This window comes from Melospiza georgiana, chromosome 1 (genome assembly GCF_028018845.1).
Source record: "Melospiza georgiana isolate bMelGeo1 chromosome 1, bMelGeo1.pri, whole genome shotgun sequence".
NCBI classification, from domain to species: domain Eukaryota; kingdom Metazoa; phylum Chordata; class Aves; order Passeriformes; family Passerellidae; genus Melospiza; species Melospiza georgiana.
In genome coordinates this window covers 129,892,993-129,917,385 of record NC_080430.1, presented here as the reverse complement: position 1 = coordinate 129,917,385, position 24,393 = coordinate 129,892,993, and the positions used below count along the sequence as shown (strand labels likewise).

Below are 24,393 nucleotides of genomic sequence, written 5' to 3'. Positions count from 1 at the left end.
CCCAAGCTGGTGATTAACACTTGTTTAACACCATTGAAAAATCCACTTTTCATTTTCTTGTAGTCTTGGATTTCTTTACATGTTCAAAATCTCTTGCTTTTTAACTTTCCTAAAGCTAAATTTTTAAATATGGTTTTGAAATTATTGCAGCTGTTTCCTACAATGTCAGAATCAAATGCTTTATTTGAGTAATATTTCCCTGCCCACATACCAAACAAATTCTTTGAGGACTTGTTGAGCTCAGCAAATTGGGTTATGAGAGTTTGAGGATTTGCAGAAGAGAAGTATAAGCTATGAGTTACAGAAATATCTTTTTTAGCTCCACTGAAAATACAGGTCTACTCAGGAAATCTATAAGAATTATCACATTTTGCACCCTGTTCAGGTGAATTTGTTATACATGTGCTACTCTGTAGATGTCCTAACTGCAGTGAGCATTCTGTATGCCCAGAGATTTCCTATTGCTGACACCTCTGCAGGAGGTTTTGGGCCATTGAAGTTGCTGTTATTTCTTAGAAACCATTTTGCAGTCCTCAATTCTATTTAGTTTTTTCATAAACTCCTCCAAAGACCCACTTCATCGTAGCTGACAAGATCTTGTTGCTGCTCTTTTACTCTTTACTAGCCAGAGTAAACCCAGTATTTGGATTCATGAATGCCAGAGTGGAAACTGCTTTATGACAAATGAGGTAGAGCTGAAGGCAAAAATTTATGTGTAATGCAACATCTGCATAGCACTTATATGCAGAAATAAATAATGTCATGGCAGCAACAGTGAAGGATACATGTCTAAGTTAACATTAGTCAGAAAGTGGTAAATGACAAAAGGTAAATATGACAGGAACCAAAAGGGCAGACAAAGTGACAAGAAAGGAAAAGGGAACTGAGCCACACAAAACCAAAACAATAAAGGAAATTGAGACTCACACTAGAGCAGATTGTAATAAAGGACAGGAGTCAGAAGAATTTATTGGTCTTGAACTTGTGTGGAGGGAAGCATCCAATTTGTTATTTTGAATTCGATACAAAACTGTTATGTTTTTATTATCCAGTAATTATTACAGTTAACCATTGTCTCCTATTTTCCTATTCTTGTGGATTTGTTTTAAAGAGCACAAAAAGTAAAGTGTGTGAGTAGGTATTGATAGATAAACTGAGCAAAACAATTGATTGGCAGAGCTTTGGTCTCAATTAGCACGGGTGGTCTTTACCCAAGCCTGCACTAAGCCTCTACGTGGGTACCACATACAGTCCTATTTTTAAATTCAGATGACCATGTTTTCATCAGGCTGCACTCTACTGTAACAGCCACAAGTCCCCATTGTGTCCTACTACAGTTTACATCTGTATAGTAAAGCCAAAATCAAGAACTCATGAAAAATTATTTACAGTGTATGTTTCCATCAGAAATGAATTTTTGCTTGAAGTCTGGAAAGACTAATGAAATGCTGTGCAAGATTAACATTTTCAATGAAGGAAATGAAAAAGCTTTCCTTATATTTCTAGGAGAAACACATTGGAACAAAAAAGAGAACTCTATCCCTGTCATGGACTTGGCACAATTTTCTAAATGAGACTTTTTTTTTTTACTTTAAGATTTAAAATTATTTTACTTTAAATGTATAGAAAAATCTGGGCAGCTAACAGATCTTGTTACCAGCATGGTTGCTGATAATTGTTTGTACAAAGCAGTGAGAGGATCTCATGCAGGCACACTAAAAACTCAGGATGTGATATCTTTTATCCTCAGCCGGAATGTGGATCAGGGACTGCGAGGGACTCGATCCACCCCTGCGCACTACAACACCCTGAACCGCATGGACAGACACCGAGCTGTGGACGACCACTACTCCCCAGACAGAGAGAGGTAAGTACCTGGCTGCAATTGGGAACAGCTGCAGCCTACAGGCATCAATGTGAGTAACTTCACTATGGTAGCTTGCTAAAATAAATTACACACCTAATCCCAGAGATTAGCATTTCTCCTTTATCCACTGGTCGCATGACATACATTGCAAAATATCAGTGCACATAAGGCTGACAAAACTGTCCAGTGAGTGTATGTTTGCCAGGAGGGAATTAAAAAAATCTATGAGAAAATGTGTAATATAAAATTTGAATAGTTTAGTTGTCCTTTTTCATATAAAATATTTTTGTTTTGTGTGTTATACAGTGAATTCTTTAAGTACCAAATATTTTTTTAAAAAATTTGGTAGACTTGATTGTTTTTGCTGCTGCATAAAGAGGCATAAAAGTAGATAATTTCAGCTCAGTATAAATGTAATGCTCCCTTTGGATACAGTGCAGTTCATATGTAACATATGTGACAAAAGTATAGTCTAGTACTGTGTTCTGTTTTTGTCTTTTCTCAACCTTCTGAGACACTTGGTAAAAAAGAAAAGGAAAAATTATTAGGACAGCATGTATGAAATCGGAGTCTTTGTGTTTAGAAGCACATCTGACTATGAATAATGTTTTGCCTAATGGAACTTCCCAAACAGTAAGCAGAGCTTCAGCAACCTCTATGAATTTTAATGATCTAAAAAAGAATTGCAGCAATAATTGAACAATGTAGTTAATTTAGCTGAATTAATTGTGGCAATGACTTTGTTACATTAAAAAAATTATTGGTCTTTTCTGCCTCATTGTCTTCAGGTAGAAAATCAAAACAGGAAGCATTTATTACCTTTAATTTTTAAAATATTTCAGCTGCTTTGCACCAAGTTGAAATCCTGCACTTTATAATGAAAGGCATAATGCTAGCTTTTGTCTAATTTTATAATTGCATATACCAAGGAGTAATACAGATATGTTTTGTAATCTTGAGGAATATAGGAATTGCATTTAAGTTAATGCTTTTACAGATAGCTATCCCAGGTTATTCTTCAAGTGACATCAAAACACATCTTTGGGGTTTCTTACAGTAATACAAAGAATTTGAGAAATCAGTGGCTTTTTGTTAGCAATATTGAGCAGAAAAGATAAATACTTCTTAAGAGACCGTATTTCCTAAGTAATGTGATCATCAATGATAGTATGGAATGCAAGACAATACTTTTCAAAATATTATAATATCTTAATTTCATAAGATTAAAAAATCAATTGATTTTTCCCAAAGACATGTTATAAAAAAGTATCAAATGGAATTAAAACCCAAATCTATTCAAAGTGATTTGTAATTTATTTTGGTGAATAAAAAAGTCAAATGGGCAAAAATAAAGCTAATGAAAAAACAGTGAAATATTTATCATCTAGAATAGGAAGTGTATTCACCACAAGTAGGGTAGATCATAATTCAACCTCTTTTTTGCATTAAAATAATTAATATTTCTGTTTAAATTACAGAAAAAAGTCTATTCACTTAATTCATTAGAATATGATTTTCTTACAGAAGGCAATAACTTGAAGATTCTGTGCTGTTTCTTTAAAAGATGATTACAGAATCCTTTTGGGATGCAATGTTATGTTGATTTTTAGACCAGTCATCCTTGAAACAGAATCTAAACTCATCCCTACAGCCTGTGTATGCCTTATGGAATGCTCTGCCTTTGCTCACTGTGCAAGTTCACTTGCTGCCTCCCAGATAAATACGTAGCTGTGAAAGGTTGCTTGAATTTCAGTACCACGTTTTTCCATCCCTTCAGTCAAATAATCCCTCCTGGACTGACTTGATTTAGAGAAAAATAACTGGGTTTTTTAGAACACATCAGAAAAACAATGTCAGAAGGTTGTTGGGGATGAGATTATTGAGTTTTCATGACCGTTCTAGATTAATAGGTGTTTGCTTGAGAGGGGTGCTCTGAGTCTCTGAACACAGTTTTATACATTGTCTGTGTACTGCATATATTGTCTGTAACGTCCCCTCTTCTCACATGGTGAATGGTCACCTGTGCAAGCAGATTATTGACTAGCTATGCCTCTATTGCAACATGCATTCTCTGAACAGGAAAAGACTATTTCCAAATATTTATATTTTTTTATATTCATTGTTAATTTGACAGTGATTTTTTGCATGGAAAAAATATTACATTTCAATTTTTTAAGCGAGTATTTATGATACTGTCTCTGCTATATAATAAAAACCCAATGGTATCCCTAAAGTAGCTCTTAATAGCATTGCTCTTGAAAACTTCTAGAATGGCAGGCAGTTGGGGGAAGTTGAAAAACTGCATTTTTGCATAGGTTTGTAATCTGTCTACATGTTATCCGCACTTGGCTCTGAAAACAAATCACATATTTCCTTCCCACAGCTCTGATGGCTTCTTGTTTCCATGAAACAGCTTTTGAAGCTGCTTGCAAAAAGAGGATTTTGAAATAGTCTTGTAGACATGCTCAGTGCTAAGTTAAAGTGTGACTGAGAATATGAGTAAGAAAATTCTTTCCTTCCTTTTCTAGATAATTCAGCATTAAGTTCTCTAAAGTATATTGCACTGAGGAGTTAGCTGAAACTACATAAAAAGTCTATTGACCTTAAGTCTAATGGCAATGAAACATTCTTTCAAAACTGAATGCATAGTTAGAATAGAAAAAAAGATTATTTTTAAAACCCCTGAAAGACACATTTGGAGATAATTTTAATTTCAGACACCCTTAATTATGTAAAATATGGCCATATAATATAATCATTTTTGTAAACTGTAACGGTAAATTAACAGTTTAGATTTGTATCTGTTGCTATATTAACAAAAGTGTGAAATTGCACTGTGTATACTGCTAGCTCAAGTTGAGAAACCATGTCAAATTTTTACCTGTATATTTAATATAGATCTACAAGTTAATTGTTATCAAAATGTGAAGATTTTTGTGGGTACTCACACTCTTATGAAATAGCCAAGGTTTGTAATGTAAAGAAATATGAATGTTTATGACCTAATATGGACCCAATTTCCATAAGAACATTTTCTGTAATGGAATAACCTTGTAAATGTCAGTTTGACATGTTTTGATAAATTTCCTAAAACTGATTTTACCTCCCTTCAGAAACTGAAACTATAAAACTGTTGAGAAAATTTTGGAAACAGTTGGATTTAACCTCAGAGTTTTATATTTAAACAATCAATATAATTAGGTGAATTAGAGGAAAAATGTGAGAATATTAGCATAGTTACAGAAAGAAAAAAACAAACAACAACAAAACCACCTAACTATATCTATGTGTTCTTTTCTGCAAGATATATCAACAGTTAACAACTGTTAATAGCAGTTAACAACTGTTAACCAAGACAGTGTGGGAAAATTGTACTCAGGCCCACAACTTCAACAAACTTAGATATTATTTAACAAGTATTGATTTAACTGTATTGATGTCCAAGATGGCTTCTCCCTGAGGAATAATGTTTATATGGGGAATTTAGCATAAGTGTGTTAAGCCAGAGCATTCGGAGAATGCCTAACTCAAGTAGTCCTGCAGGAGAAATCTATGAAAAAGCTTCTGGAGTAAGTGTTTTTTCTGAGAAGCACTTCCAAGAAAACTAGAGAAAAGGGAAATTATCCAACCACTATTTGTTCATCAAAGCTATTGCACACTTTCCATTTGAAAGAAGAAAAGTTGCTACCTGTTTTGTTAAACTAATTGGTTAGTCATAAGCATGGTTATTTAGAGAAATATTGTCCATTATTTTAAAATCACTTTAAAGATGTTATCCGGATGTGCTGGGACTAGCAGGACTATCACACCCTGTTACTGAGAGGAGATTTCATTCACATATTTGAATACACACTTGTTTGGTTTTTTTTACTCTGTTGAAGCCATGTGACTTGGATTTTTTTAACATAAAGTGAATGTTGAAATACATGCCAAACAATTTCATTTGCTATAATCAAACCAGTGAGGACCAAAATAATTCACTACAATGAGCCTGTTAAATATTAGCTAAAACACAGTGTAAAGATCTTCTTCTATTATTTGACACAAAGTTAAAGGTGGGAAAGGGCAACATAAATTTTACATCTCTAAATGTCATCTTAAACTGTGCAGTTGCTTCATCTATGGGTAGCAGACTCCTAATCTAATACTGTTATTAAATAGATGCCAGATTAGGTCAAACTAGGTAAAGTTTTTTTGATACATTTTTCCATATTAAAACACTGAAAAGAACTCTTTTTTTACCCCCAGTCTTTATTAAATACAGACCTGAATAATTGGTAACTAGGTAGCCATTTATTTATTATTTAGTTAAATTTTACTGCAAAATCATTTAAATGCAAATTAAAATACAAAACTATTATAAAGTATAAAGATTTCCTGATGCTTTGTTTGGAAATTTTGGGACAATTTTTTCAGGCTTCAGTTGTGTGCACTGTGTGGGTAACATGCCCATACGGGGATATGTAATGTCCCTGCTTTGCTTCTTCAAATACCCAGTAAAGCAAAAGAAATGCATTACTGAAAATTTGCTTATAGCTATGGTATAAAATGTTTGCACCAGATTGAATCTCAATAATTGCACTGTGTCTTTAAGTTCTTTTTCTCCTTTCAAATCACTGTTTAATTGCACAATTATCTGCACCACCCACCTGGTACCTCCATGAGTCTGCTGAAGGATGATTATCTCCAACAGGGATGGCAGAGTAGGAAGGTGGTAAAGAAGAAGCTTTGAGTCAGATTTTTTAAAAAAAACCCACCACCAAGAGTCATAGATATATTCCTCAGAATAAAATGCACAAAATGCACACATACACACAAAACCCCAAAAAGCAAAACAAAAAGAAAAAACCAAAAAAAAAACCAAAAAACCAAACACAAGCCTGTGTTAAAAACAATGCAGTTCTATAAAAGACTTCAGTGTTGCACCTTTGGAGCAATGATTTAAAATGAAGTATGGGGAGCACTGTGATAATGTGATACTGATTTTCTTATTTAAAGCCATCTTGATTGAATGTGTGTCAGCTGATAATTTCCTGCTGATAATTGCTATTGTTTCACAACTAAGGTCTTCAAATTTTCAGTTACATTCAGATGGAACATTTCTAGGATTTCATCTACTCCAGGAGATTAGCAGAAATTTCTATAGAGTCGGTGTAGCAAAAAGCATCCATACCATTATTGGTGGAAAAATTGTTGATGTTTATAAGTAAAGAAAATCTGTTTTTTTCTTTTAAAAAACCAATTATTAAATAAAACTATTCTATTAATGTATTCAATGAAATGTAGCAGGGGAAATTACATAACCAGTGCTTTATTCTTGAATGGCATTTGACATTTTCTAAGAGTTAACAGCTTGACTTCACATTTTGTTCACATAGTTTGTTGATGTGATTTGCCAGGTGTTTGGGAAGCAGCGTGGAAAACGTTCTGCCACAGAGAATATTAAGTGTTGCTTTATTCAGATGAGAATATAATCTTTTAGAATGGTATAAGTGAACCCTGGAAAAAGTAACTAGTTTTAGTAGTTGCTTTCCATTGTTGAAATGAGTAAGCTCCTCATAGAGCTGTGCTATTTCTCTGAATCCACATAACTTTATTATTCCTGGCTCCTTTTCCCATGAAAAATTTTGTGCTCAACCTCACAGTCAATGTGATCCCAAGCACAAATTTGCATTTCCTTCCTTACCATAGTACTTTCCCTAAGTTTCATACAGCAGTTTTTTCTACCACTTTCAGTGGCTCTTTTCCCCCTAAATTTCCAACTGGTTGACCCCAAGAACCACCTGTTTCTTGCTCTGCAATCTGATTAAGCTAATTTCTATTTTATCACATTGCTACTTTTTCAGAAAATTGTAACTTGAGAAATTGGGGAGTATTTGGTTAAAGACAAGTTCATACCAGTAAAAAATAATATTTATTTTTTAACAATTTAAATAATTTTATAATTTCCCTACATTTAATTTGTCATTTCAATTGAAAAAAATGTAAAGAAGTGTTACTGAAAATAGGGGATAATACTATTGCAAATGATACAATATATTTCTTTAATTGCAATTAGATAATACATTGGAAAGAGTTGAATATGAGAATAGATAAACAGTGACAGGATGAGAGAAATTTCAGTATCAATTGAGTTTCATTCATGCAAGCTTTAACAGAAAGGAACACAAAGACTTGTTTTGCATTCAGAATTTTTTAAGGATATTCCAATAAGCACAAGGGTGTAATAATGCACAGCACTTTAGCCTTTGCACAAAAACATTTGGGCCTCTACTGCCCACTGTACTGGTGAAGGTGGAATGTCAGTCAAATTTTAGGACCTGGTCACAGAGTGTGAAAATTGAATGGAATAAATTATCTCCTAAATGCCTCTTTTTCACTATTAAATACAATATCCCAAGCAATAGAGAGCAGGTTAAACTCCCCTTGCTGCATAGGAAGAACAGAAAGGTATTCCATGAGGCTCGAGTGAGGTACACTGTGTGTGTGAGTGTTTTCAAGCATGCTTCTGGGACTCTTCTTGTTTTCTAAGCCTGATCCTGGATACTAAGTACTTCCAATCTGGCAATCTAATCAGTTGCTGAATCACTGACTTCTTACCCTAATAGTTCACTGAATTTTGTAAGAAAATGGACAAATAGGTGAGAAATATCAGAAAAATTTTAAGTAATTTTCTGTTCACTTTTAAAAAAAGGAAAGCTATCTTGTTTACCTATGTACCTGGAATCTTCTTGTCAGTACGGTGAAATCACTTTTCACCTGATATGGTGTGAAAGGGGAGATAGTTGTGTGGGTGTGTATAATAATGATCATATTGCAAAACCTATAATGCTGCCTTATTAGAATAACTTTATTATTTTAAGTGAAATGAATTGTTGCTGCAAATTTTCTGTATATTCTATCTATAACAAAATAGGTAATGTTTCATAAGTCTGTTAGGATGTGGGTTAGGCTCATTTTGCCATGCCATCATTTTACATACTAGTACCGTGAACTAATATAATGTAGGAAGTAAAGAATGTGTAATAAGAGGTTAGAAATCTAAATCAATGTTGCAAAAAAAAGAAAAAGAATAAAAGGTATCCTGGAGTTCTTATGTCATAGTCTCCATTGTCTTCTGAGCATTCCCATGTATATGTGCATATAAGGTAATGATTTTTATTAACAGCTCAAATGATATATTTAGTTGAGATGATCTGGAACATTACTGGAGCTCTTTTGCACTTAGGCAATGCAAAGCTTAATGTTTTTACTACATTATAATACATTTACTTCATGATTTTAAGCAGTTTGTACTGGGGATTAGCCAAATAAATATGGTGTATATTTCAGTTTTGGACATTGAGAATAAGTCATGGGCATTTTTGGTGTTGCTAACATATTTATAAAAGCAAAAGGAATTTATTTGAACCTAAATGATAAAAATGTATTGGAATATATTTAATGGTAAAAATCAACTAGTTTGGTGTTGGCTGGATGCTCAGAAGAAAAATGGCGTTGAAGCATTTTGCTCTGCATGTTGAATCAGGTTGGATATTAAGAAATATTTTTTCACTGAAAGAGAGGACAGTCTATGCATTAGAACACACTCTCCAGGGAAATGGGTAAGTCACCATTTCTGAAAGTGTCCAAAAAATGAGTAGAAGTCACATTTTACAATATAGTTTAGTGGGCTTATTGTATTTGTTCAAAGGTTTTGTTTAATGATCTTTGGTAGTGATGCTATGACTCTGTCAAGTTACATAGCATGGTTAACATGGACTCTGAGAAAAAAGGAAAAGTATGAATAGACAGTAATTCCAGAGGGTCAGGTCAAATATAAGCTCAAGCTAACCCCACTCCTATATATAGATAGGCAAAGCTCTGGGTGATGAAGAAGCTTTTTTAAACTTGTTGCAAGTTATTGCATATCAAATTGCATTAGTGGTTGTATCTAAATGCCATCTAAAGGCTATCATACTGATTCTGAAATCCTGAAAAGGTTGAACTTCCTACCAGAAATTCCCAAGAAAAATTCCCAGAACATGGTAAGGACACTGGAGTTCTGAGTTTCTAGAAGTATTAAAACAAAACTCTATACCAGAAATTGGGCAATCAACATAGTTTGGTGGAGATATGAAAAGTTATTAGGACTGAAATCCTAAGCAGAACATGAACTGATGGTGTCTCATTCATGTCCAAATCAGTGAAGTGAACAGTCTGAGGTGTTCCTTCTTATGGGCAGTAAGTAATCTACTTGCAAATAGCATGTGCATTTCTGTGCACACTCATGTTCTGCAGCACATGTTCTGCCTAAAGTCCTAGTTTTGTTTAAGATTTTTTTTTTTTTAATAATGGTTAAATATATTGCATTTATTTATTTCATATATTTTTCAAAAACTACCAGGAAAACTTGTCAGCAGTTCACTGGAAAGATAAAGTGAATTGTTAAAATTAAAATGTCATCTACCAACTGGAAACACTTCATTACTTATTAATAGTAGAGCAAGAGTTTTGAGACGCTAATTCCAGGGTTGCACCTGTATAATTTAAAGGCATATTGATGTGGACATAGCCTGGCAATGTATCCATGTAGTGGAGAGAATAACCTGGTGTGCAGTTGTTCAGCATCATCCTACATTTAGCTCCTGGGGGGTAGACTCCTAGATTTTTATTTGATTGTTCTTCCTGTGGGTGTGCATATATTCCAAAGAATATTTTAAGATCGTGGTGAATTTTTTTAATGTTTCTTGACAACATGCTGACTGACAGGCAGTTATGGGTAGACTGCTTTTGATACTTAGGTCGTTATATTACTTTAGAAACATTCATAGTTTTTCACAGCTTGCAGTGTAAACTCTGTGACTATTTTAATAATTATTAGTTCTTCTTCAAATTTTAACTATACCATGTTAAATTGGGCCCTGTTTAATTGTCTACAGCTCCTCATTCTTGTTACAAGCTGTAAAACTTAAATCAAGGATAATCAAGGATTTAAGTTAGTTGTTTATAGTGGAAACTCTTTTGCATTTATTTGACAAGAAGTGAACACAAAGACATCTCATACTATATATAATTTACCTAATATAAGGAATATTTTCATGTGGGTGATGGTGCATTTTATCCTCATGCAAAAGAGACAAATATAATAAGTTTATGTAATATGCCTTCTGGTAAGAGTGTGTTTGATTACTGGGAAAACAGTAATCATAAGCAAATTAAGATATGAGAAATAAAAATGAAGGGTGAGGTTTTCCATGTTTCTTGTGAAGTCAGTTTACACTTCCAATGTGGACAGTTGTGATTAGACTTCCCTTTGAAATATCCCAGCTTCATGGAAACTGTAGTCACTAACTCCTTGTTATTGATAAACTCCTCTCTTTTCCAAACCGTTTTCCCTGTACTGCGTGCTTATATTTGTAGTAAAAGTAAAATTACTTTCTTCTATTTTTTCTAATTGGAGATATGTAGTGTAACCAATATATTTAAAATATATTAATTTTGACACAGTTTCACAATACAAACAAAATATAAATAATTTTATTATTTGAATTGCATTTTTTTTGGCATATTCTGGTACTGATGTTACATCTCTTTTTTATTTAAATAATGAAACATTTTGATCTAAGTTCACCTTTTAGCACAATATGTTCAGTATTAGGAGAACTTACACGTAGAAATGGGAAAGCTCTGGAGCTATGTGGGGACAGATCTCAAAATGGTGGCAGCCTTTCAGACAGATTAGGTAAATCTCTTTCAAAGATATTATTCATACTAATGTTATGACTGCCTTTAAAAAAGAAATAAGCAACTTCTTGAGTTGCTTTCAGAGATTGATGCATTTTTTCTTCCTAATTGAAACACTAGAAAATCCCAAATTTTAGCTATCTTCTTGATCCATAATCTCCATAAACTGGCTTCTCAGAATGAATATGTGAATCATCTAGATAATTTTATGATTAGAACCATATCTCATATTATTTTGTTAATAAGTCCAGTGTTCTTAAACCATAATGTTATGATTATAATGTTTTCTGTTTTGTGTTGTGAATCATTCCTTCTCCATCTTATTGTCTCATATCTGTATTTTTCTTTCTGCCATCACCTCAGTCATTATGTTACTTTACCTCGTTCCCGGTACACCCAGTCCTCAGATCACCATTACAGGGATGTCAGGTATATGTTTTCCTCTGTGTGACTATGTGTGGGTAATGCATGTACTTCTGTGTGCCTACATGTCCCCTTTTGGTTTTGTCTGTGTATAGTGGTAGAAAACTTAGAAGTTGAGTTAGTATCATCCTTAGATTTGTTAACATAGTGTGCACACAAACACTGGGTAATTCTTCCTGTGCTTCACTTGAATATTTTATCACTTCCAATAGACTATAATTGATGGTCTTCAAAGATAATGCTTTATTTACATCACTCTGATGTCTTTTAGAGAATACATAAAGAAAATAATTTAAACCAGCAAACACTAATACCTGCTAATACTGTGATTTTAGTAGGCATAAAATCATATATGAGTGGCTGTGCTAAAGGTTATGACAAAATTGGAGAGTGGTGCCTTTCTCAACCTAGTAGCTCTTGTAGCTGTGAGCCAATATACTTAAATTTCTAAAAGTAGTTTTGCAAAGTTCACCAAAGTTCCAGTCATGCTCTGTTCCAGTGTTTTGTTCTGTTGCTGACATTGCTTGCTTTTCATGTTATTTTTTGTCCTTGTTTCATCTTTTTGTTGCTTTTCATTGTGTTCACCCATTCTGTTTTGGCAGCCAGGATCACACAATGTATCCTCTGTTTTGTGAAGATGCAATCAGATTGCTCCGCTCCCGTACGATGTGCCGTACCTATTCTGAGGGTGCTTACTATGATCTTGAGAGGTATAACTGATGTGGAGTGTGCCATTAGCTCTGCCACACTGACACTGCCATGTTTGATTTACAAACTGGGAATGTAATCTGTGTTTTAAGAGATAAACACATGCAGTGAATATGTTTTTATAGTACTCGATGAGTATGTATGCATCTTAAAACTGACTATTTGGGGCCATGGGTAAATCTCAAGAGGTACCAAACAGCTTTGCAGAAGCCAGCTTTAAATAGATTATATGGATATTATATATCTGTGTCTTTTATAACCCTTATTTTTGTTGGAATTTTCCAGAGCACTTGTAGTATTTATTATTCTCTTTGAAATAACAAGGAAAAGCCTATCTACTTTAAAGTACACAGAAAGAGTGTCTGCTGAAGTCTTATACTTTGCTTAACTGAAAAACAGAGTGAAAAGTAAAAGTGTATGCTTATGTAAGCTTATGTTGTTTATATTTGTATAATGCATATTCTGTGATTTAGGAATACTTATACACACTCACAATACCTGTGTGTGATTGCAGAACATAATAGTTGCTATTTACACATGAAATATATGGAGAGAGAATTTGAGCCCATAGCAATTTCTGTGAAATAACTTGCCACTTGAAATACAGTGGCTTTTAAGTTATGCTGCTCAAGTACTGTAATTAAGATATTTTCAAAAATGTTGCAAACCAAAATAGTTTACATAGCTGTGTGTAAATGGAAATAAGAATATCAAACTGCAAATTGTGAGCCAGTAAAAAGGAAGTGGTGACTTCAGATCAGATACAATGGTTGATAGAGGTGTTGCTTTAAAAGAGGGGCCATGTAAAAAATTTCCAAAGCACGTAAAGAACTCTTTATATGTAAACTTCATGGCTGCCCTCTGGATATGAGTCTGAGAAGTTCATTAATGCTTGCTCTGTATTCAGATCATATGGCACCATATTTTTAAGTGAATGTGAAATTACTTTTGCATGCAGAAACAAAAAAGGATTTGAAAAGTACTTTGAAAGAAATATTTCTTTTTTAAAGTTCTCCAAAGCTATGGTATATTAAATATTTTAACATTTAGAACTCAGTCAAGCATTTGTTTTGAAATGACTCTGTTTTACACGAAACCTAGTATAAAGGAAATGTATAATATTTCTGTCCACATGTAAAAACTTCAATAAGGAGAGGGATTTTTTGTTTGTTTTCTTAAAATGCATGATGAAGTGTGCTCATCTGTATGCTATTTCAAGAATGAATTTTTATACACTTTTTTTTTGCCTCAGAAATATACTCTGATTTGCACTAGTTTCTCTGAACCTGTTTCAGGTTACCGGTTATGTCTGTGACTGTTCAGATAATAGTGAAAGTTGGAGCTATTCTCAAATTGGTTTACTTTGAGGTTCTTGACTGTAAATTTCTATCTTTGATTCTGAAATTATTCTCTCAAAAATAAAGTAAATGAAAATAAAGAACAAAATTTACAGTACTTCATAAAGATGAAAAAACTAGGATTTAAGCAGTGGGAAAATCTTTTCCAGGGCTTTATGGAACAGAAAGTTATTAAAGCTAATTCTGCCTGGATCAGAAATGAAAATCCGACATGAAGTGGAATATTTCTAGCTCACTGTTAGAACAGTATCTCGAGATTCCTTGGGCCTAGGAACTGATCCTGGATTCCGTGATCCTCTGGAATCCAGGCTGCCTGAGGGTAACATTAGTGTTCAAGTTACTTGAGTCATCCTACCAGATATGAACTCCTCTCAATACCTCAAAGCCACAATTGTAGTTCCTGGATTTTTCATCTTTTTTGTCTTCCTGCACTCTAATAGCAATTTAAGAACAATTTATAGCATAATCGTTATCCAGTTTCTCCTTAGACATTGAAAAACACTGTCGTTTTCTATTCCACAATTTCATTGTAATTATATGAACAATTACTTTTAAACAGTATTTCCTCTTTTATCTTTACAGTTTTCCCAGTTCAGTGGTTACTCTAAAATACATTATTTTGTAGGCCAAGGTGTTTTTCCTGTCTTCTTTGTTCCATCTTCTTAATCAATGTCTTGTTGATATCAAGCAACCACATTTCTTCCTGTCTTTTACTTTCACTTTATCATGCATATGAAACAACTTTCCAGTTTCCACTATTCACCAAAATAGCAAATATTGCTCTGCACAGTTCAGCATTCAGGAAAGAGTCTCTCATCTGGGACAGAGATATTTTTTATCTCATGTCACTCTGAATCCATCAGTGTCTGTGTCCTGCAGGCAAATAAATGATATAAACATATATTAGTCAAAATTGCCTTTTTTATTCATGGCTCCTTTTATTGCTTATCTTGTAGCCATTCACAGCCACTCCATTAACTCTTGTGGTCTCTTCTAGCATTTTTTCCTTTTTTTTTTCCCCACAGAGTGACTACTTCATTCTCTTTCGTCTTTTCTCTGCTGAAGTTTGTGTCAGTCACTGTTTATCTGATACGACAGACTTCAGTTCATTGGTTCTAGGACACATTTACATTAGCAAAAACCTTAATTTCTGAGGTCATTCTTAGGTTATAATTTTTTTTTTCTGATAGCTTCCCCCTTTTGAAGAAGTCCAACTCTTTCTTTCCCTCCCAAAAGGAACAGCAGCATAGACAAGTTATTTACTCCAGCACATGCCTAAGAAAGGCAGCAAGCACCTGTGCATGTTCAGTGACTTCAGAGCCCTTAGGACCTGGGGTCCTCCCAAGAGCATCCTGGTGCTCTGTGCCACACCTCAGGTCCCTTGAGTGTTCAGAGTTCCAGTCAGCACGGCAGCACCAGCAGGGATCAATTCACCCTGCTGCAGCTACTCACACTGCAGGTACACAAGGCATCATGGCTGGACGTGCTGAGCTTTACTCACACTTATTTATATCCCCCAGTTCAGAATCCTGCAGAGTTATATGGGCTAATTCATAACTGGACAGTAACATTTTAAATTGTCTGACACACCATTGATCTCAAAAACAAAGTAATCTTCTCCAGGTTCTTATTCTTGACCTTTTTCTTGTGTTAAAAAAAAATATTAGCTGTTCATTCCAAATAAAATTATGCTGAAAACCTCACTGTATAAAATTCTTTCTCAACTTCCCTACCTAAGACCTCAGCTTTATCAGCAAGAGCACCACACTGTACAATTTATTTTTTCCGCTTAGCCTTTGAGTTTAGCATTTGTAGGTCCATAAAAGCTGGTTTGTGTATGTTTTGTGTAGGATGTGAGGTTTCTTTCAGGCAGAATTTCTGTTGTTTCACTTAAGGAAATTAGATTTTGCTTCCATTTTCTTTCCTGGATTTTGTTTTACCCAGCAGACATTTTCTAACATCAAAATCCTACTTTTGTTGAACACTCTCTGTTGTTCAAGTACCAGTTTTCTGTCAATGTAACATTTACTTCCATGAAATACGTGTGCATTGATCAATTGTTCTCAGTAAGTTGTTAATTATTTCTGAATCGAATTTGAAAGCAGGATTTTAAATTTCATATATATATATATATATATATATATATGAAAATATATGTTCAGAGAATATAGCTGAATTGAAGATAAATGAGCTCCATCTTCATCACATCTTAATAATACAGTAAGGGAATGCATAATGAAAAAAGCACGCTCTAAATTGTCTGAAATATCTGTGCTATTTATTCCACATTCAGGAGGACTAGGCAGGAGAGAAGAGTGCCTAATTCATATTATGATGACACAGCCTATACTCCTGAAAGGTATTTTAATTTATATAGTAAAAATAGATAGAGTTGAGTAATAAATTTTTATGAAGCGTAGTCTAAAATTCTAATTGACCTAGACTAATGATATTTAAATTTACAGTGCACTTTATGCCATATTTCTCTAAATACAGAACAACTAATCTCCATAGTTTTAAGTACCTCATTTTCTTTTTAGCCCTCCATTAATTTGACTTTGGATTTTTTCAAGCATAATTCTTAGCTTGAAAATTTTTTTATTCGTTAGATGTGGGAGGAAAACTGAATAGTACAGAGGAGCTTAGGTACAACTGAAGGTTTTTTCTAAGCTTAACTGCACCATAATTCTAATGGCTAACCTTTTCTGTCGCTAGAAGTGATTCTAGGGCAATTTAATTCTTTCAATAACCTGAGTACCCTAAGATGGTATTCAGTTTTTAGCATGGTACTGCCCACACTGACTTAAAAAAGGACTACCAAAATGCTTTCAAATTGGTTTTGAGTGTTTACCGTGCTAGGAACCAAAGTAATGTTGTTCTTCCTAAATTTTGTTATGTGTAAAATGTATCACAATGAGCATAATATCACTAAAATCTGGCATGCAATCTGAAAAGTTTTGGAGTGTCTCTGGAAATAGTTATTTGATAACAGCCATTCATGTTTAAAGAACTAGGCCAAAAGAGAAGGAAATCTGAAGAAAAGAGCAAATCAATGTTCCTCTCCCTCTTTAAATGTCTGATTTTTGTCTATGTTTTGGGAACAGGTAAAGCAAGGATATTTTCCTAACAAATAACAAGAAATTTTGTTTTTATTTGATTGCTATAAATAAATACAGTCATATTTAAGAAATAATAAAGTGCACTGCAATTTTAAACCCTTATTTATGGTGTCTGCAATGAAGTAGTTTTATCAAAAGCTCTTATTTAAAATACTGGCTAACTGGAGAGACTGGCTTCAGTTTTGAGGATATGGATTATCAGGGAGAGAATAAAAATGTACCTGTCATACTCCAGCATTATTCTGATTTATATGGGATTAAGTCTAAATCTAATCTAAAACTCAAGTAGATTTAACTGAAATGACTTTCATCCAGCCATTGATCTGGCTATTAACCATGAAAAAAAAAAAAAGCTGCTCCCCATACCATCCAATTGGACGTAGACTAAACAAGGGCAGCTAATTGACATTCACATATATTGTACCCCATATGGTCTTCCCTCAACATAATATGCAGGAGATGTGGGGTTATTAAGTTTGTAAGCATACTGCAAACGCTCAGATTCTGCAGCGTGAGGAGTTTGGAGAAAAGGCAGACAAGCAAATTGATGATATAGTGGTGTCTTGATGTTTTCTGATAATCCCTGTCTTCTCACTCGCTGTCATGTGGAAATCATTGAATGCAGACAACATAGGAGTTCCCTGGCTTTACCCTAGTGAGATCCTGAAAGTATAAAACTCCAGAGATTTAGTTGAAACTCCTTAACCAAATGGTGGATGATTTTTATCTACTATTTATTTTAAATATACTGGAGTAGTGGCACATCAGCAGTTTATCTCCTGATTTCTTAAAGCAACTTTTTGTCACATTATTTCTTTTCTCGATTTTTTTCTTAAGATAAAATACTTCTATATGTGTTTTATGTTTTCTTCAACTGATGTGCTGAAGTGCTGCTGCAGATGCTTGGGCAACCCATATTCAGTACTTGGAAGAACAATACCACTAAAAAATTTAATTAGTTTTCATTGTTTGATCATTGAAGCAAATTTTCTTCTGCTTGTTACATACCTGTGAGAAACCATCTAACCTATCATAAGGAAAAAAAAAGATCACAACTGACAAGGTCATGTATTTGAAGTTAAAAGCAATATTTTAAACTCTTAATGTATATTATGTTACTTTTTGTTAATATTTTGTCACCATAATTAGTTTTTTATTATTCCAAAAGTTCAACGGTCATTGAAAACATGAAGACATTTATGTAAGCAAAGATAAGAGATCAATTAATCTTTATGTAACTGAAGTTTATGGCTTAACTGCTGAAAATACTAGAGATAAAATATAAAATTTATATAAGGAAAAAAAGCCCTATAATTTTCTTGATGTTTGGTTTTGAAAAAGTTGGTTTTCTTCATACCTGAAAGAAAATATGAAATGTACAAAATTATTTGAAAACATCTGGAAATCTCCCTATTTTGTTGAGAAGTGGTCATGTCACATGAATTAGAGTGTTAATAGTAATACATAATTTTTTAATAACACTTCTTTTATTTTGACTGCATTGTAAAGGTGGTACAATGGTGCAAGTTCATGGGCAGATGATATAGTCAATGGTTCAGCTGAAAAATATGGGTAAGTAAAGAGTGTAGTGTTACAGATAAAACTAAAATGTATTTTGGATCTTTATAATAAGAGTTCTTTTATAATTGTACCAAATTTATTCCTAATAAATGTCTTTTTCTTGATGTCTTTCTTTCTTGGCTCAGAACTAAGGCACTTATGTTCTAGTCTTTTTTCAAAGATTAAACTGTTTTATTCAGTTACAAATAGAAAAAGAACATTAATTATGTTTGAACTATTTTTAAAACATGTTCTCAGTGTTCAGGGCTGCTTTAAAGAAAAGCAGCTTTTTAGTGATAGCTGCCTACATCTGCAGTGTTGGGGAAGGTGTCTTTGAAACCTAATACATTTTTACTTTTAGAAATAATCCCAGTTCTATTTGTCTAACCTATCTTCCTTTGTGATTGATGCATAACCCATGCAAAGTGCTGTGTGCCTTAGAATCTGTAGCTCTTCCCAGTTGTGGTTGGCTTCTGATCAAGAAAGCCCACAATTTTTCCTTGCTTTTAGTTCGTTGATTTTACTGCTTCTCCCTCATTTGCAAGAATTTTCTTTTTTTTTTTTTACTTCCTTCCTTTGTGAATGTGAGCAGAGAACATGAGAGACTGTTAAATTGAAATGTAAAAAATCTGATAGAACCAGAATTAATTAATCAATATTCTAATATGCACTTCTCTCCTCTTTAGAAAGGAGAGATTTGCGAAGGTCTTTTGGCTAAACATTAGTGCAGATGCAGAGACTTGAGACCATGCATATTCTCTAGCTTTTTGAACCACAGTGCCACTGGTCCTTGGCTCTTCATTTTTAAGTGCACAGCAAAGGCCACACTTACTACTTCATCCTGGAAACTACATAAGCAAACTGAAAATGAGCAGCATTTAAAGGAGGTTGGAAAGTGCATGGTGTAACTAAAGCTTTTGCTTTTGATAGTCACATGAAATAGTCCTGTCTTCTCTTTTCTTACTTTTTGAGCTGAATAGATACTAACATAAGTAAATAACTGAGGTGAATATCTAAAAATTGTTTTTTAATGTGAAAAAGAAACTTATTAGTTACTACTCTCTTTCTCCATTTAAATTTAGCTCCTAAAATGTTTGGTGCAAAACAAAAATGATAAAATAATTTGTTGTGAACCATTATGACTTTTAAATAAAACATAAGGCTTAGAAAATACTTTAATAGAGTAAAGACTGCTGAAATGGATCAGATTCTGTACCAATCAATGGATTTAGAGAATGCCTTTAACAAAAACTGAGTGCTATTTTGTTCATTCATAATTTAAGAACTCTAAAGATAATAAAATCTTGCATACCTGCTCCTGTTTGAACGATCTGATTGAAATCCTGGTCTCATCAAGGCACAAAACCCTGGATATCAGAGAGGGCAAGACCCTTGATATCAGAGAGGGATCTGTTGCCAAAAGTTAAGAAGATAAATACATAGCTGCCATGTATATATACAGTAACTGCATACTTACAACTCTTGTTGTGGTAATTTGCTATTTAAACATCTGCCATATTATTGGTGTTTGAAAATGTCACTGGAAAAAAAGGCAACCATATATGTGTGCCATATAGAAATAAAGTTATATGTAAGATCTGAGGAAAAAAATCTCACAAAATCCCTCAAGAACCAAGTACTTTTCATATTTTGCATTTAGTACTGCACTTTTAAAAGGCATATTTAAGTTTCATGCTTAGTTTTAAGCCTACAACTACTTCAATGGATTAGTCTATAGTCTAGGTGCTCTGCTGAACTACATTTGAATACTCAAGCTCTACTAGGAAATTCTTTTTCGTTGCTTCCCTCTCAAGATCCTCTATGCATTGTCTTATGTACCCCTATATTTCAGTTATGAGACATGTTAATTAAAACCCAGGCATGTTCCTGGTTTTGCTCATACATTGTAGTATAATATTCAAGTTGAGTGGGTGAAAAATTTTGTTCTGAAATGGGAAAAACTGTGGAATACGTTTATAATATAAAGCTGAAAGTGTTATATTTTGGAATATTTCCAGTACTTTAATGGAAGTTTAGATTATTGTCTAGAGAGAATCACTGCAGTACATTCAGTTATAAAACTGAGCTGGGGTGAAGGAGAGGAGAGGATTTCAGCTCTCATCTTCGAGAATTTTGAATTCCCAGCTTTTGAATCCTAATCAGCTTTATCATGATCTTCAGTGAGTCATCTCATGAACATAGCGATGCTTATTCCTGCAGGATGATTCTTTTACATGTGTCAGCTGAGGGTCTGTGTTAAGGATGTTGAAAGTTAGAAGTAGTTGGCAAAATACAAGATATTATATAAGGCAGCTGGCTATATAAGTCAAAAGATACATTGCAAGTACCAGAAGCAATACAGTAAAAACTCTACAACTTTTTTGCAGATAAAAATGATATGAAATGCATATAATTTCAGTCTTCCAAGGATTTACATTACTTAGTGGTATATATTTGATTGTAATAGCTAATATAAAGCTCTAACTGCATCAGAAGAATCATAAAACAGTTTGGGTTGGAAATAACACTGTCTGCTCTAACTCCCTCTCTGAAGCATGACTTTGCTATTCCTCAGCAAAAACATCAATGATGACACATATTTTGGAGAGGAAATCTCCACTGGTGTAGATATATATGCTTTCCTTAAGCATTTTTATGATTATACCATGCCATGTGTTATCATGGTCATGAAGTGACCACAGTGTCACGTACAGATACCTGAGCAAGCTGGGAGCAGCTGCAATTCTGTGGCTGCAGCAGAACCCAGGAGAGTGGAGCACAACGTGCCTGGGATCATGGCAGAGTTCCCTGCTTTGTCTGCTTAGCTGAGTTAGCAGATTAGTTCAGACTCTGCCATGCTGCAGTTTAATCATGCCTGTCACTGGCATGGGGATATAGTGGTAGTTATCCTATATACCACAGGGTGATATGCATGTTACCAGATCATATCAGTGTATGGATGCATGTATATATGTATATTTATATATATGTGTATGTATATACGTATATATATATGTGTGTGTGTGTGTGTATAATATATAAAAACATTACAGAATATTACAGCAACCAAAATATCTTTCTTTACCTTTTTTTTTTAAACCAGAGTAACTAAAAGCTTTACATTCCTGTCTTTTAAAAACTATAGCAGCACATGATTTTATATTAAGTTCCTTTATGAGTATAGATGAGTTTTCCTTTATGAGTACAGATGAGTTAGTTACTTGCTGAGATATCCTGTCACCAGTTTCTAGAGATTGGGCAGTGTACTGCTCCTTCCCATTTTCCACTGCAATATTTATGACTCAAATTTAAGTTTTCTTGGTACTAGAAATATCATTTGTTTTTAGACGTGCTTATCTATGTTATGCTAACAGAGGATCTTGTGTCTGTGACTAAACAGCAAAGTTCCTATAGATAGTAGAAGAATAACATGTCCAAGGATTGAAATCCAGCAGCCATCCACAGACACTGACAGGTATTGCCATTGTATATTAGCTGGAGTTTGAAATTATGATACTTAGAAAGTGTGTTGTTGTATTTTTCTTGTTCTGTGCAGTGTTTATAGCTGAAAAAGATATAATAGGAGCTGAATTGTAGTGTACCATAATCCTACAGCAATTCTATTTTTATTTCTTCAGTTTTTTGTTACAAGAAATCCTAATGCTAAAATGGTGATTGACATGATCTCATCACTTTTACAGAGTAAAAAAATTTAAGATGGGCTTTTGAACAAATGGTTTTCAGTAATTTTGGGGAAAAAAATTCTATTTGTTATGTAAGCTGTTACAATTGCTTACTGTTGGAAAATTTTAATCTTTTATAAAGCTTTCTCTATGCATAAATTTAGATAAATGACTATAGTAATTTGTTCAAAATTCTTTTTTATTTGTGAAGAAAAGTAACAAATCTGAAAAATCAAAAATCGGAAAGTTATTTACTACGTTGGGAAAAGAGTTCACATTTGAAATTTGAAGTATATATATAAATGGAGATAAATCAGTATATAAAACAAATTCTGGGAGCACCTTTGATTAGGTACTACAGCAGCTAAAGTTTACAGTGGTAGTTAAATGATATTACATTCTATTTCTAATACTTGATGGGTTTGGAACAAGAAGTTAAACTGTGAATACTCACAGAGCTTTCTCTGTAGTGACTTACAGAGAGCTCAAACAGTCTCATAGGGATTGCTTGGTTTAGAAGCAAACACTGCTGTACCTTTTCCTCACAGTAAGGGACTGTTATGCTTACAAGTCTTGCAGACTTTGGCATGGAAATTAGCCTATCATATTAATCTACCATGCCTATTAATCTACCATATTAATCTTCCCCAGCAAAAATAGAAGAGTGCTACAATAGGTAGTATTAGATGGAGGAAGTCATTATTTGATGTTTCATTAACTGTATTTTCATAATGGAAGTCTTTTAGCAAAGGTAAACAGTGCTAGTGTACATTAAAATATTATATGGATGTTGAATAGTTTAACTAAGACTACCATATCTCCCTCTTTAAAAATCAGTAATTCATATGATATGATCTCTAATGAGAAAAGAAGAAAGTTTCATCTAGATAATTCGTAAGCCTAAATCTTTAAGAATGATATCTGAAAATTTAGAAACTTTCATTTTTTATTTAACTTCCTCCCTAAGTATGGCTGGGTTTTGGTATTCAAGCATAATTGGTAAGGAAGGGGTTTCACTGTAATGACTTACAGTGGTAAGGAAGGGGTTTCCCTGCACAAGCAGGTAATCAGATGGTTTTCCTGTAAAAGGGACTGCTGCTGAAGACTGGGATGATGTAGTACATGTGTTTACTGTTAAAAGGATAAAAGAATAAGTGAGAAGAGAGTAAAACTATTTTTTGAATTGCTCTTTATATGCGTATGACGCAAAACCGCAAAGTGAAGCTTTCAAGGTGAAGGCTGTCCCCTTGACACAGCCCTCCGTTTGCCGTGGCGGTTATTGGGAGGATTGCAGCCTGTAGCCTGGAACCTGAGGGTGACAATCAGTTTGGCTTCAGGACTCAGCCTTCAAATCCCTCAGTCTACAAAACAGCATTGCCTCAGCTTCAAAGGGTTACTGCCAAAATCCACCCTCTCCTTCACTTCGGGGAACTCCCAGTTGTTTTTGCACTTGAAGGAAATGCCCACTGGAGATTGTGGCAAGCAGTACTGAGTGACATATTTAGCTACTGAGTGACATTTTTGAGGCCTTGTCTGTTTAGCTGCAGTTGCTCAATGATATTCTGCAGAGCACAAAACCTGCCCACTAAGACATTAGTATTGATCCCAATGGTAGGAATGCCTGCTTCCTTCTAATCAGGCAATAGGTCAGACCCCTAATATCCTAAAAAATACTTTTTATACCTGTAGAGCTAAAGAGAATGAGGTCCAGTCCCTGCTGCTGGGTGTTCCAGCAGTCCTCTGCTCACTGAAAGGAGAAATGCTGACAGACCCAAATAAATCTCAGTAGGCTCATTAATATTCTTAAATATGTGGATAAACATGATAAGGGTGGGTTTTTCAAGACCTGGATATAATTATTTATAATTTTGTTGAATTTAGGAATATTTTTTCTTGGAATTTATTCCCATAGTCAAAGAATGTATTCTATGGTCATTTCTTGGCATCAT

General features: G+C 33.9%; 1 protein-coding gene across 50 annotated transcripts in view; it reads left to right on the top strand.

Annotated features, from left to right (window-relative positions):
• RIMS2 (regulating synaptic membrane exocytosis 2) overlaps nucleotides 1-24,393 on the top strand; it is a 443,516-nt gene that overhangs the window by 285,542 nt on the left and 133,581 nt on the right. For all 50 annotated transcript variants that reach the window (XM_058037275.1, XM_058037251.1, XM_058037219.1 and 47 more), the window contains one exon: nucleotides 1,751-1,867. In XM_058037275.1, the coding sequence (XP_057893258.1) occupies nucleotides 1,751-1,867 (117 nt within the window). The remainder of the gene's footprint in view (nucleotides 1-1,750; nucleotides 1,868-24,393) is intronic.